This window comes from Serinus canaria, chromosome 3, assembly GCF_022539315.1.
Source record: "Serinus canaria isolate serCan28SL12 chromosome 3, serCan2020, whole genome shotgun sequence".
Lineage (NCBI taxonomy): Eukaryota > Metazoa > Chordata > Aves > Passeriformes > Fringillidae > Serinus > Serinus canaria.
The window spans coordinates 79,315,440-79,329,577 of NC_066316.1; the positions used below are offsets into that span (position 1 = coordinate 79,315,440).

Sequence of the window (14,138 nt, forward strand, 5' to 3'; positions counted from 1 at the left end):
TTACATTAAAAAAAATTATATATCCCAATGAATTTGACTTTAGTTAGCTGCTTCACTACCTACCTTTTATAACTCGGGCAAAGTGAGTCAGGACAAGTACTTAGCTGGGGTCAGACCTCTGAGCAGGTACTCACAATGATTGCAGTGACTTTTCACATAAATCAAAGAGGGTGATTTTATAAACAGTGTTGCAACGTGAAGATAAAAATTACATCAGTACACATTACTCTTGGACTAAATATTGCACTAGGTAAGCATTCTTTCAGAATGGTTTCAGTGTACTCACAAAGAATGGAGAAAGGATGTTTCTATATTGTTTTTCAATTTTATAAGTAAAAAAGAGCTGAAATGAAACCACATACCCCTTATACTTACTAAAAGTAATATTCAAGACTTGGGTGAGGAGGAAGGTATTTAGCTAGTCAGAGAAATCCAATGAAAGCTGGATAATTGATCAGAAAGACTTGGTTTAAAGTTTTGGAGAAAATTTTAATTTTAGTTGACTGCTTTATATAATACTGAGATGGTGGAGCAAGGGACAAACCTATTTACTGAATTTTCTGCTGACTTGCAAGTCAAGTTTCCAGAAATAGAGACTTGGAATGCTTCCAACTTTCCTTTGTTAGTTATCTGCAAATAAACTTCTCAGAGCTACTTAATAGGAAACTAGGTAAAAGCCAGATTCTGTGGAAGTTTTTTGTTTTTTTTTTTTTTAATAAAAGATTAGGTAGTAGTATGGATACAAGGCCTACTGATTAAATGTGAAGAGGTAAGTTTGAAAGAGCTGCAAAATCTCTATCTCTTCATTGCTGCTTGACAACAGAAACAAAACCCTTCTAAATTAATCCTCTAGTCACACATTTAAAGCTGTGTAAATTCTCCAGCAGGATTACAGCATCCATATGGAAATTATTTTTGCTTACATACATGAATTTAGAGGAATAAAGCCACAGTGATACAGCACACAATGGGTTGTATGCAAAGAATTTCAGAACATACCGAAAACAAACGTCAGGGCCAGCGGTACAAACCAGCTAAGCACCTGCTCTGCCCCGGTGCTCTCCATCCTGATCAGGCATAACGTCAGCCACCACAGCTGAAGCCAACCCACAGCTAATTACATCAAACATGCGCTCCGGACTGTACGAAGCTATGCAGTCCGTCCCCTTCGGGAAAGATTGGATTTCATGGCCATTTAAATAGCAGAAGGAAAGTGAAACTTGAACGTGACTCAAGCGCAGAGGCCCGGCTCCTGCGTGAGGCCGCGCCAGGGGGGTCAGCGGGGTCCGGGCCGATGGGGTCCGGGCGCGGTGCTCGGCAGCCCCTGTGCCAAACCCGGCGTGACGAGGCAGAGCCGCGCCTGCGAGCCCCCCGCAGCAGGTGATCCCAGACCGGCCTCCTTCTTCGGGCGGCCCCTCCGCTGCGCTAGAAGGCAGCGCAGCCTGCATCCCCGGGCAGGGCAGTGCTGCGGCTCCGCACCCGCGCTGCCCTTCGCACCTGGGCGGCCGCCCGGCTGCGCGTGGAGCAGCCGGTGACTCAGCGGCTCGCCGGTGACCCCCTCCCGCAGCGGCGGCGCTCCGCCACGGCTCTGCCCCCTCCCTCTCTCCCTCCCGCCCTCCGGTAGGATCATCCCACCCTGTCGGGCGGTCACCTCAGCAGGAGGAGCCGCCGCTACTTTGCCTCCGCTCCCGCAGCGACCTGACGGCAGTCAGCCCCGCCGCGCCGCACCATGCAAGCAGGGAAGGGAGACGAGAGGAGGCGGGACGCCGCCCGGCCCCTGCAGCTCACCATGAAGAGGGGCTACGAGGTGCTCCGCGACCCCCACCTCAACAAGGTAGGGGCGGGCAGGGCAGGTGCTCCGTTGGGCGAGGAGGGCGGCTGCCCTCGCCCTCACCGCGGCCCCCGCGGGTGACGAACGGTCCTGCCGGGCGCTGCCTGCGGAGCCGGGCCCGGGGGCCGCCTCTGGCCGCCGCCACCTGTCACGGCGCAGCGGCCGCCGGGCCGGGGCCGGGGGCGGCGGGCGCGGGGCAGCCGCACTTCCTGCGGGCCCGGCGCCGCTTCCTCTTCCTCCGGGCGGCGGGAGGCGGCCGGTGCCCTGCCCGCCGCCGCCCCAGCGGGCCCGGGCCGAGGAGCCATCCCTCGGCAGCTCCCAGGGGAGAGGAGCTGCAGCAGCAGCAGCACGGGGAGGAGGATGCTGCTGAAAGTTACGCCGCTCTGATGCGAGTTCCTGCTGCCGTGCTTCTGTTTTCCCGGTACCCTCCTTCTTTTCCAATCCTCTTCACGGATGCCCCACCTCGTTTCCTGCGGCTAGAGGTGGCCGTTGTTGCTATCCTGCGTTTTCTCCCCTGGAAGAGTGGAAAATGTGTTTTATCACAACTGTTCCTCTTGAAGCTCTAAAATGCAACTGCAGTTTCCTCCCCGCTCTGCATCAGCTAATGCAGTCAGCTTTTCTGAGATGCCATAGCACAGTAAAACCTTTTTGATGTGTTTCCAGTTTGCTTAAGAATGGTAATTAAGCTTCATCAGACTTTCTAAACCTGTAAAACTAATCTGGGAAACATAAAACTGAGTAGGGAAGTGTTTGCACAACTGCCTTGATAAATATTCAAAGTTCAAATAATAGAATAATTAAATTAGCATGACAAGCCCTGAATTTACTGCCAAAATGAAAATTGGTTAAAGGTAGATAATAAACCACACCTAGCACATGATGCCTTGGTCAGACCCTTACCTCCAAATTTCACCTTGCACATTGACTGGAATGGTGCTCTGACTTGTATATCTGCATTAGAATGTATATACAGTCATGTTTCTTATAACCGAGTTGGATAAATTGACAAAAACCATGTCTCTAGTTTTACTGGACAGGTTGACTCATCACTAAAAGCTCTATGTGTAAGTTAGATGAATAGTGCTTTTATTAGTCTTGGTGCTTGACTACAAAGTTTCCTTAGAGGCTGTCTTAAGTCTATGTAGGCCTGAGAAGGTCCCCTGAGGTCAGGTTAAAGGAAAATTTACCAAAATATAAAACTCCCAAGAAGAAACCAAGGAGAGGCTGTTTTGCTCGGGTTTGGATTTAAGCAGCTGTAATATTGATGGAAAAATTCTGATTCAGCCTAACCAGGAAGGAAAACCCAACAGAAAACTCACCTTGTTTAAAGAAATAAAAAGGGGCCTGTTCTAAAATGCATTGACTGAAGGGCAGTCAGAGGCAGGCTCATTGCAATGCTCACACACCTTACATCTTGCCTCTGAACAGAGTACAGTGAGGATGGGTTGTCACAGATGGAGTGCTAAAGAGGAAGGGCATTGCTTGGTTTTAATATACAGCAGAGAAGAGTTACAGAATATTCTGAGTTGGAAGATACTCAAAAGGATTATCAAGTCCAGCTCTTAAGTGAATGGCCTTTGTGAAGATCAGACTGCCAACCTTGGTGGGTTGGCACCATGCTCTTCCTGGGTTAGGCTTTATTCTTTTGTACTCCCTCAGCTATGGTATAGCACATGTGTACTGTAAAGCAGAGAATAGTTGTTCATTACCAGCCACATCCACCCAGTGAACAAAATTTGATGTTGGAAATGCTCAGCTGAAAAATCTGGTCTTTGTGCCTGTGAGAAAGGTCTGGTCCTGGTCTGGTTAAGGACAGGTAATCCCATTTTCTGACTGAGACAGGTGATGTTTTTGTGGGTGTAGATGTATTGCACCCTAATACATGTATAATATGTGTATATTTGATTCTGTGTAGGTGCACTAAATTCAGATACATTGAGGACTGCTCACATGGTTGCCAGTTTGATAGCTTGTGGCCTGCCTGCACACATGGAAGCTGCTACTCCCAGTTCACTTTCAATTGTCAAGGCCATTAAACAAGCATCAGGTTGCTGAGAATTCAATTTAAAGTTGATAAAATATCTCCTTTAATGATTCTGAATTACAGGGATTTCTTGCAGTCCTGCAAGGTGCCAGAACTTTCTGCTATCTTGGCCCTGTCAAGAAGTTGCAATTTCTTAGGATCAGCACTTTCTTTTGGATATGGTGCCAGTTTTATGAGGCCTTTTTGCATTTATGTGACAGAAGTAGACTGTAAGTACTAAATAGTGGTATCTAGCAGTGACTTGTAGAAAAGAAAGGCAAATGATGTTTTCAAGGTCTCTTAAGAAAGATATCCTGGCAAGCAGGTAAAACTGAATTGTTTTACCTGCTTGCCAGCTTCAGCTTGCAAGCTTGGGGCCTTACATCCTCAAATAACACATTCCTTTTATCAGAAAAATTGAAAATTTTACATGGAACCATTCATACTTGAACATCTTTAAAAACAGATGTAAGAAGAAATAAGTGCTAGATTTAAAAAGAAAAAAACCCAGTCAAAACAGAAAACCCAGTCCCAAAACCCTGTCTCCATTTAGGTGCTCCATTTAATTGCCCCCCTCATTCAACAATAAAACTTGATTTCTGCATGCTTGTCCATCGCTTTTTATACTTAACCTTCCTGGCTTTTGAGAGAAAAGGTTGTGTGAACGCCAGGGTAAACACCCAATTTTCTTCTTTTCTGCTTGGCTTCTACTTCTGCTTGGATGGCAAAATTGACTCCCTAGGCAATGTCATTCTTAAATCCTTTATGTTTGACTATGTTAGTAATTCACAAACATATCCAACCTTCTGCGGGAAAAAGTTCAGTAAACAATGTTTGGTGGTTTTGTGATTTGTTTCCTGTCCCTTCCCTCCCCATCTCCTGTAAAGCATTTTGGGTCCCTGACTGGTTTGTGCCATCTCAGCAGCAGTGATACATCAAAAATCATGACAAACAGTGGATTGTAACAGATTGAATTTAATTACTTGAGGATGTGTGTCCAAGTCTATGGACAATAATTGTAATTCAATTTATTGTCTGAAATTTTAGCCTGTTAGTGTTTAAAAGTGTATTTAGAACCTTTCTGGTAATTGTCTTTTTCGCTTAGGCAACCAGACACATTGTAAATAGCAATGACAAGGAAAACAAACAGAGTTTCACTTCTTTTCACTGAAATAGATTTGGCTGGGAGTTGTATGCTCTTTAAGCTGATGAGCTACAGAAGTGTGGAAGTAATTTGCTCTTTCCCTACTGTAAATCTCATTTATGCTTTGTTCAGTGGACAAGTTTACAGTTTTAAGGCATGCAGTTTAACACTACAGTTTCATCTTTAATTTTTTACCTTTTAATATTTAAGTAAATCGTATTTTCCTTTAAGCTGGTTATTTTCAGAATCTTGGTGCAAAGATAGACAAACACGCATTTCAGTACAAAACTTTCCCAACAGCCTGTATTAGTTGCCAAGTGTAAACTCTTCCCTGACTGAGAAACTTTGCCATGGGAGAAATGCTTTGTTTCCAGGCTGCTTTTATATTCTTGCAGAGCAATTCAGTGAGCAGTAAATAAGTGACTCTATTAAATTTAAGTGCTGGAGAGCTCTTTCTCCTCCCCAGATACCTAATTTTAACTCCTCTACTGAGTGACTGCTGTTGTCATTGCTGAATATAATGTGCTTGTAAACTGTTTCCTTTCCCTTTTTTTCTTTTTCTTTATTCAAGTTGCACTAAAGCACTGTAGAATTTCAGAACAGACTGTCTGATATCTGCTGAATATCTGAGAGCACTCAGTGTCCATCCCACATGCAATTGCATTGGTGTTTTACTCTTATGTCTCCCAGATGTTGTGCCCCTGAACCTTAGCAGGTTCTCACTAAGTGACATTAGCTGTTGGCTGGAGCTGATTGTCAGTACATTGACTTACTACGGGATTTACTATAGAAGGACCATACTGGAACAGAGCAAAGGTCCATTCATCCCAGTGTCTTGTTTCTAACAGTGGCTCAACTGGAACCCTCAGGAGAGGCAGAAGAGTAAAGGTGCCTCTGGTGAGTAATCAATTCCAGGCTGAGGGAATGAGCAGGTGATTAGACGGTCATTAAGATATGAACATATGTCCCTCCTGTCAGTTTACGTATGCTAGGTGTACTAATTTACTAAAAAATCAATTGCAGTATCTTAGAGTATCTTGAGTATTTTAGAGATACTCATGGACTTCCCATTTTGCTTTACATTTCAGATAGTGGGATGAGAATGCTTGTGAAATACAGATAGATTTTGTTCTGTACACAACTAGTTGCCTCTCTAAAAGCAAGTTTGATTTTGATTGAGTGACATACAAAAAAGGTTTTATGACTTTGATATTAGTGGGCAACCCTGCAACAGGTCTCAGAAAACCCAAACCTCAGTAAAAAATCAGAAGTATTCCAGGGAGATTTTCTCTGTCTGATGGGTAAAATAGAAGAAACATTTAAGAGCTTCCTTTAAATAAATCTATTCCTTATCAAATACTGAGCAATAGAAGACTATTTTTTCCTTCCATAGATAGTGTTTGTATTTTTGCATCCTAAACTTGTGAGTGCTTTGGGTGGGTCTTCTGGAGTGGCCAATGCCCAATGAATGTTACTGTGGCCTTACCTGTAGATAGCTAGTCTGGAAGAAAGCTGATAATGTTGGGGATGGAGGAGGAAAACACTTATTTAAATTGGATATTAGAATTATCTACAATTCATAATTAATTTGTAATATAGATTTGCTGGAAGCTACTTCATATTGCAAGGGATTATTTAATTTTAAGTGGTAGTAGGAATGAGAGTGTTTCTTAGATGAGATAATTGTTAGTTCCACATGAAAGTAAAGGTATAATTGGAGGAATTCTTTTTAGTATAGTTGCTGATCATTCTTACTGTCTTCTACTTCTTTTGACTTTTTGCCCTTTAAAACTTCGAAGTTTTAAAAGTAGTAGTTCTTGGTTCTTATCCCTTCTAGATCATATAGCAGAGCAATTCTGATCTTGATAGGGATAAGCACGGGATTTTTCAGGTCTTTGACAAGAATATGCGGTATAGTGGTTGTGCTAGGACAAAAAGTGAATAAATCTGGTCTTTGAAGCATTTTAGAGTGAACTCCTATCAATTTTGCCCATATGTTTGACAAGCATTACATTTTTTATCTCTTACTGGGATCTTTGACACTAGTTGCTGTTCTGTGGAATGGCATCTTAAACCAGGAGGTTCTTCAGGTGGCTCATACAAGAACTGTTTGCTCTTTAGCAATGAGGATCATAAATTGCAGGCTGGCAGAATGCAGCCACCTTGTGTGCTTGGGTTTTGGCAAGGGTGTGAGCTTGATAATGGCTCCCTGGTGGGTGGGTGAGGAGGTTGTCACGCTGGGAGTGTATTCCTCCTTTCTGTAAACACCTTGTTGAGGGGTGAGGGAGGAGTAGTCATGCAGGATGTCTTTTGTATGACTGCTTTTTTTTTCAGTATGTCTGGAGAGGTTTTAAAAAATAATTTCTGTTCTTTTTTCCCCACTTTTCTTATTTTAGTGTGCAGGTTGTCCTGCATACTGCTAATAAGGAGAAAGTCTTGGAAAAAGCACAAAGAGTTTAAATCAGATTATTTTATCACTGTCTTCTATTTAATGTATACAGCTAACAGTGTTCATTGCCTCCAATACTTTATTCCTGACCTAGTAGGTAAGTTGCTGGGGTTGGTGTTATGTTCTTTTCTTCCTGTTGGCCTCCAGTTCTTTGCTCGCAGTTATGAAACAGAGTGCTGAGACAGCAAGTTGGGAACAAAGTTCTGTGACTTGAATTAAAAGCAAATAAAATGAAGGAGAAGAAGTTATGCAGTAAGCTAAAAAGCATTAATAGCAACTGAATAGTGGTGTAAGTTGCCACAGGAAGCTGAAACCTAATACTGTTTTCCTGCAAATCTGCTTCAGGCATTAAAAACTATTTTCAGTTGTGTAATTTTCTTGTGAACTTCAGTAGTTGAATACAAAACTGACCTTTTTACTTTTGATTGAGAAATCCTATGGCCATTGGTTAAAAATGCCATTTGAATAGAAACATTAGTCTTGGCACAGAGCACCTTGTAAGCAGAATTTCTGTATGTATATAGAGTTAAATGTGCCTTTTGACAGTAGGGTTTATAGAGATGCTGGCCAGAGTACTTGAGTGTTGTTTTTTAATCCTGCTTATGGATGCTGACAATAAATAGGAGTAGAGTTCACTGAGGAATTTTACTTCTGTCTAGGTAAAATAAACTGTGGAGAGTATCTTGGAGTACAGAGGTTCTTTTTTGCATTCTGCACTGTATATATCCAGTTCTGCTGAATCTGCTGTATCAAGCAGTTGCTGAAAAAAACAGAAATTGTGGCCGTAGGAGGCACAAGGTTCCCTCCCCCAGCCCTGCTTTCCTTGTCGGGGGGAGAAGGAAGAGAACTGTGTGTGACAGAATGTTTCTTATTAACCAATGACCAGAGGTTAAAATGTACCATCTTTGCTTTGTCATGCTTTCCTTCCTTGCCTGCTAGGTGGGCTGTGTATTTCATTCATTACTTGCTTCTGGCTGCTGTTGCCCATGCCTGCAGGGGTTGATGCAGATTTTCATGCCAAAGGTCTCCTTGCTCCAGACTCCAGAGGTCTGAAAGGGAGTATTAATACCCTTCAATTAGGTCCGTCATTAAATTTTTTCCAGTTTATAGTTGAGAATTTTTAGTGGAACAGATGTTTCGAAGAAGCTTCAAAAACTTCAGTGGAAGATGTAATCCTGGTATTTCAGCTGCAGTAGCAAGTGGTTTGTCCTCCCTGCAAATCTGAAGAGCTCTTCTAAGATGTCATTTGTGCTCCCCTGGAGGGAGCAAATGTGTGGAGGGAGCCTGTGTACTCTGTGGCCCATCCTAGCATGGAAAGGGCAGAAAAGAACAGAAATTACACTATTGGTTTGTGTGCCTGTCTAATGAGATTGGTTGTACAATAATAAAGCTTGTTGGTAGTAGGCCATTAGTTAAGCTTTGTTTGAATGTTCTTGTCATTCATGGAGACGCTTTCTCTGTAGTTTGTGCCCAGATCTGGCCTGGCCCGACTGGGAATAGTTTTACAGAAATTATCTCTATTGTCTGGTTTAACATAACGCCAAGGAGCTAAATCTAGTATACAAAACAGGCAATAGAATATGGGTAGGATTACCAGTTTGTAATATTTGGTAGCCAAAATTTTGTACAGGAAACTGCAGAAAACATGACACAGCAAATATGTACGTACAAACTAGGAAAGGTGGGACTTGGAACAAACATCCCCATGGATAGGTAGAAGAAGCAAGGCTACTATATGCATTAAATTGCAGGAGACTGGGGAGAGGCTTTGGTGCTTCCAAGTGTTTTACCTGATGTAAAAATTCAAATATTTAAATTAAGATGCTGATGGTTTCTATTCAGAGACAGAGGATGAATTTGGCTTGACACTAGAATCTTCTGTCGTACCATTCAGGGAGAAGAGTATCATACACAGTCACCAGCACTGCTTTCTGGAAGGGCTTGCAGTCATGACAAATCTACCTTACCCAACTGATATATTAAGAAGTGTTATTTATTATTGGTATCCTATTGTCAAAACCTATGAAGTGACTTGTGGTTCTGAAATTGCAGCTGTGCAAGCTCTCTGTGGATTGGGTTGTATGTCTGTTCAACTTAAAAAAAAAAGTCAAAGTCATGGATGAAGTCAAGGAAGATAGGGGAAGCCATCTAATAGGTGCTTTAAGAAATTTTCAAAATAAATTGAGTAATTTTAATTACTATTCACCCTATGCAGCCTTCATAGATTGAGCTGCTATGTCAGTCACTCTTTTCTTTACCTTAACCTTTCTCCCCTCAGCAGCAAATTTATACCTTTAATTGAGAAGTAAATGATTGCTGTCAGGCGTATTGATACTGAATCTCCATTAATTTACATTTTAGAAACATTTCTCTCTTTTTTTTTTCTATTTCTAGAATGAAATTATGTGCTTCCAGAGAAATAAAAAAATTGCTGTGTAATTATGTGTTGGGGTATCATTATGATTAATTTTCTTGATTTCGTATGCCCCATGATAGTAGGAATTTTAAGGCTGCCTCAAAGGACTGCCAGTGTGACACACATTACAGATAGCTCCAGGAGCTGGAGCTGACAGGATCTCCCAGCCATAGAAAAGCTAAGGATTGACCATTCTCACAAATAAGCTCATGGCATTTATGAGGATGATAAATTTGTGTAGGACGGTGTTAGGGAAAGACCTAAGAACCTGATCCTAATATCGGTTTTAGTATAGTGTAAGCTGAGAGTAAATGAATGATAGAAGGATTCAAGAGAGGAAGCTGCTGCAAAACTGCCATGAAATTAATAATGCATTAATCCTGGTGCATTAATCCTTAAAAATACAAAAAAAACCCCAACCCACTGTCATGTGGAACCTTTGAGCTCCTTTAACCTTCACAGATTGCTTGTTTCCTAGCAGACAGTGTAGAAAGAAATGTTGAAATATTCATGGTTTGCAAGGTAAGTGGTTTTGGCTAGTCTGACTAATTTGTTTTAAAGTGATGAATATTGCAGTATCTCATTTTATGTTTAATTAAGATGACTTTAACAATCCAAATCTTTGGGTAATTTCAGTGATTAAAAATACTGTGGAGAAAGCTAAATTTGTTTCTCTTAAAAACAGATCTCTAATTTTGTCTGAGAATTACTTATGCATATTCCTTGGTGTATAGCTTATTTTAGGAGTTAATGAAAAATAACCCCTGCATTGCATGCATAAGGAAACATGTTTTGGTCTTAAGCTTTGCTAATGTCATTTGTTGCATAATTCCGGAAGCAAAAATCCTGCCTTAGAAGAAGGAGGTCACGGGACACCCTGGAGGCACTCCTTGCAGGCCACTGTGTACTTTCTGTTCAAATCAATGTTTGTAATTTACTTGAACACTGTTAGTGGCTATTCCTGTGTGAAACATAATACTCTGAGCAGGACCTGAATTTGTTTACAATATAGAGGAAGCAAGGAAGCGCTTTTTATATACATAAAGAACATATAACATAGAAGTGAAGGAAAAAAAGCTCTTACGATCTGATTACTTCTGACTTTCAGCCAAAGATGTGGAAATATGTCAAGATGTAGTTGTCTGGTGTGGGAGCTCAGAAAGCACATTCCTCAGTCCTAAGATATAAGTGAGGCATAGAGCAACCATGAATTTTATCATTGCTTGTTTATGCTTAGGTTTTACTTACTTTGTTTGAGTAGCAGCTGTTGCCCATTTCTGGCTTAGAAATATTTTTTCCCCTCAAAAAATGAAGTCTAATATTAAAATGAAATCACTGTTCTGCTACTTCTTATCCCTTTTATCATTAGAAGTAATTTGAAAAATTTAAAACACCTTTGGTTCAATGTAACTTGGCTTAAATATATGCAGTTTATTTATGCATTCTGTTAGTATTTTAGATTCATCTGTCTTATTAATGAATTGTGTTTATCTTTGGAACAGAGTAGGTGCTATTTTGGTATCCATTTCAGATTGGATATCACAGTTTAGTTTTCTTCCTCTTGTCCCTTGTGAGAGGTACCCTTTTAAGTTTTCTTTTGGCATGGAGTTTAGATAGTACTGCTCTGCATGAGAAGAACAAGAATTATTTTGACATGCGTAATTCCTTTTTCCACAAAGGCAAAAATAATTCTGGCTTTTTAATGACCAAGAAAAAATAAATCTTTGCCTTAAATTGGTCCTGGAAGGGAGGGCATAGAGGTGATTATGAAGCATGCTGTAACATTTATGGTACTGGTGTCTAGCTGACTTATTGGATTTCATCCTCCAGATACCTGACTTTACAAAGCAGATTTATGTGCGTGGGATGTATTTACCAAAGAGGCCGTAAAGCCTCTTTACCTAAATAGTAAAAAAGAGTTTAATAGTTACAGATAAGTCAGAATAGAAGAACATAGTATTGTCCAAGTAAAATGAATAACTGAGTTTGCCAAAGCACTTAGCATTAGTTTGATTTTACTTGAATTTTTACTATTGAAAGGTAAATTTATCTGCTGCTATTTACAGAAAAATGGAAAAAATTGTGAAAATTATTTTCAAAGTTTTGATTTTGTGCTGTTGCAGTTATTGGAGTAATTCCCTAAAGTCCTTAGGTTTACGTAGCTTTGGTTTATCCCAGGCATAAGCCAGTTTCAAAAGTTATGTCCTAGGAAGAAGGGCTGGGGAAAAATTGAGAGCCTTCTTTCTGGGGATTTGGATTCAGTCTCTTGGACCTTCTGCAGGAGTGAGATCTTGCAGCAGTTTTTTCTTATCTCTGTCCAGTCTTTTAAGTCTTCCTCAGATCATATGTTTTAGGTGACTGCTTGACATGTTAATTCCAAAGGTTTCCCTGAAATTCTTTCCTTGCTTTTGGCTGGAGCTCTGGGGGACAGTTGTCATTTCAATTCTGAGATGTCATCTCAGTATGTTTCAAGTTGCCTGTATCCCAGGAGTGTTTTGAAATTCAGTGATGCACATTTATGACTTACTGTAGTCTTGGGAGAGCATAAAATCTGTGTGGTTTATCTGGTTTTGTGTTGTTGCTTTTTGTTAAGACAAGTGTCCATGACAGATTCTCTGAGGTTGAGGCTTACCAATTGCATAGCTTTCTGTAAATGAAGTCTGGATACAGCATTACTCTTGTTCATGTGATAGAGGATTTAGCATCTGCCTGGGTTTTTAGGTCAGTCAAGGGTCAGGTAAAAAACCAGCTTGCTAATTCTGAATTATGTTTTTAAATTCCAATAGAGCATGCAAGTTCTTACATTTATCACAAGGCAGTGGTTGAACTAAATGCATCTACTGTCGGTGGGGATAAATAAATAAATAAATATGGGTGAATAAGGAGGTATCAGAAAAGATGTCTTACTGCAATACAAAGAGAGCTTGCAGCACTCATCCTCAGCAGCTGCTTGAAAGGAACACTTTATCTAAGCTCAGAAAATGTAGAGCATCTCACTTTGCATCTTACCTGGGGAAACATAACCAGTGTGGCTCTATCTCGTAGCCACTCATGTTGTTTTTGCAGTAAGAGCAAAACTGTTCCAGGTCAGGAGTCTGTGTGAAACGGGAGCCTCTGAGCTCCTGCCAGGTCGTTTGTGGTACTGAACTCTTGTGCTTCTTGGAGTACAGGGATAAACACCAAATAGGAAGTAAAAAGTGAGAGCTTTCTTTTGAGTTGTAATTCTTGGGAAAAGAAATATTTCTGTAGAATAAAGGTCCTCATCCTTCAAACTAACATTATTTCCTAAACTTCCTGAACTTTGTGTCGTTTATGGCAAGAAGTAACTTTCTTTTGGTCAAGTCCTTTAACTATTCTACAGTAAGGAGTAGTGGTTAAAACACAGGTAAGAAGAATAAATTAAAATAGGGAAGCATCATATAGTTGTTATAGTGTACCAACAGCAATTTAAACAGGGGGTGTGGCTGACACACACCCTTTCTGGGTTGCTTTTAGCTACACTTGACAAATCTTTGAAAGCTTTCTTTGTCTTACTTCAGAACTATGTAATGCATATGAATACACACATTCCCCCCCCCCCCAATTACTGAGCTCTGCTTAATCAAGAGAGACAAAATATTGTAGTAGATTGGGCACTGGACTGGAAACTAGGTCATGCACTAAGAATATTAAATGTTAGTCATTTAGTTTTCTCATTTGAATAGGCAAACAGCATTTGGGAAGTGTTCAGGATGAAGTACTTGGTCTTGAATAATTAGTCATTTTAGATAGTGTTTATATCGTTGTCTTTATACTGCTATAATATAGTTTCTATGTACAATTTCTTTCCGGGGGGGGGGGGGGAATCATCTTCTAGTAATCAGTCAGCAAGCTGATGGTTCTTTAAAAATCATATCTAAGCAGACCCATGTTGAATCTTTATAGTCCTGACATATTTTATCCATGTCCTTTTACTTTCTGCTGTGCTGCAATTAAAGGTAGAGGGGGTGTTAATGAATATGCAGTCTCCTGAACATACAGTTTCCTAGATCCATGAAAATACATTAGACAGGACTGCAAATCATGGCCCATACTGAATGCTGTGGGGAGAAAATGAAGATCTAAATAGGCAGGAAGAACTCGTCCATCTGTGTAGCTAAACCTGCGACTGGCTTTAGGCCATGCTGTGCCACATGCAGATTAATTCCAATTAGTTGAAGTGGTAGCTGACCCTTGGCTGCCTCCTCTAAGCCTCCTGGTCCTGGGCAGCATTCAGAGGGGTTGCCTCCTTTCCAG

General features: G+C 40.9%; 1 protein-coding gene across 1 annotated transcript in view; it reads left to right on the top strand.

Annotated features, from left to right (window-relative positions):
* The first annotated feature begins 1,638 nt into the window (after positions 1-1,638).
* ME1 (malic enzyme 1) overlaps positions 1,639-14,138 on the top strand; it is a 153,716-nt gene continuing 141,216 nt past the window's right edge. The window contains exon 1 of the mRNA XM_030235890.2: positions 1,639-1,834. Coding sequence (XP_030091750.1) covers positions 1,730-1,834 — 105 coding nt within the window. The 5' untranslated portion in view covers positions 1,639-1,729. The remainder of the gene's footprint in view (positions 1,835-14,138) is intronic.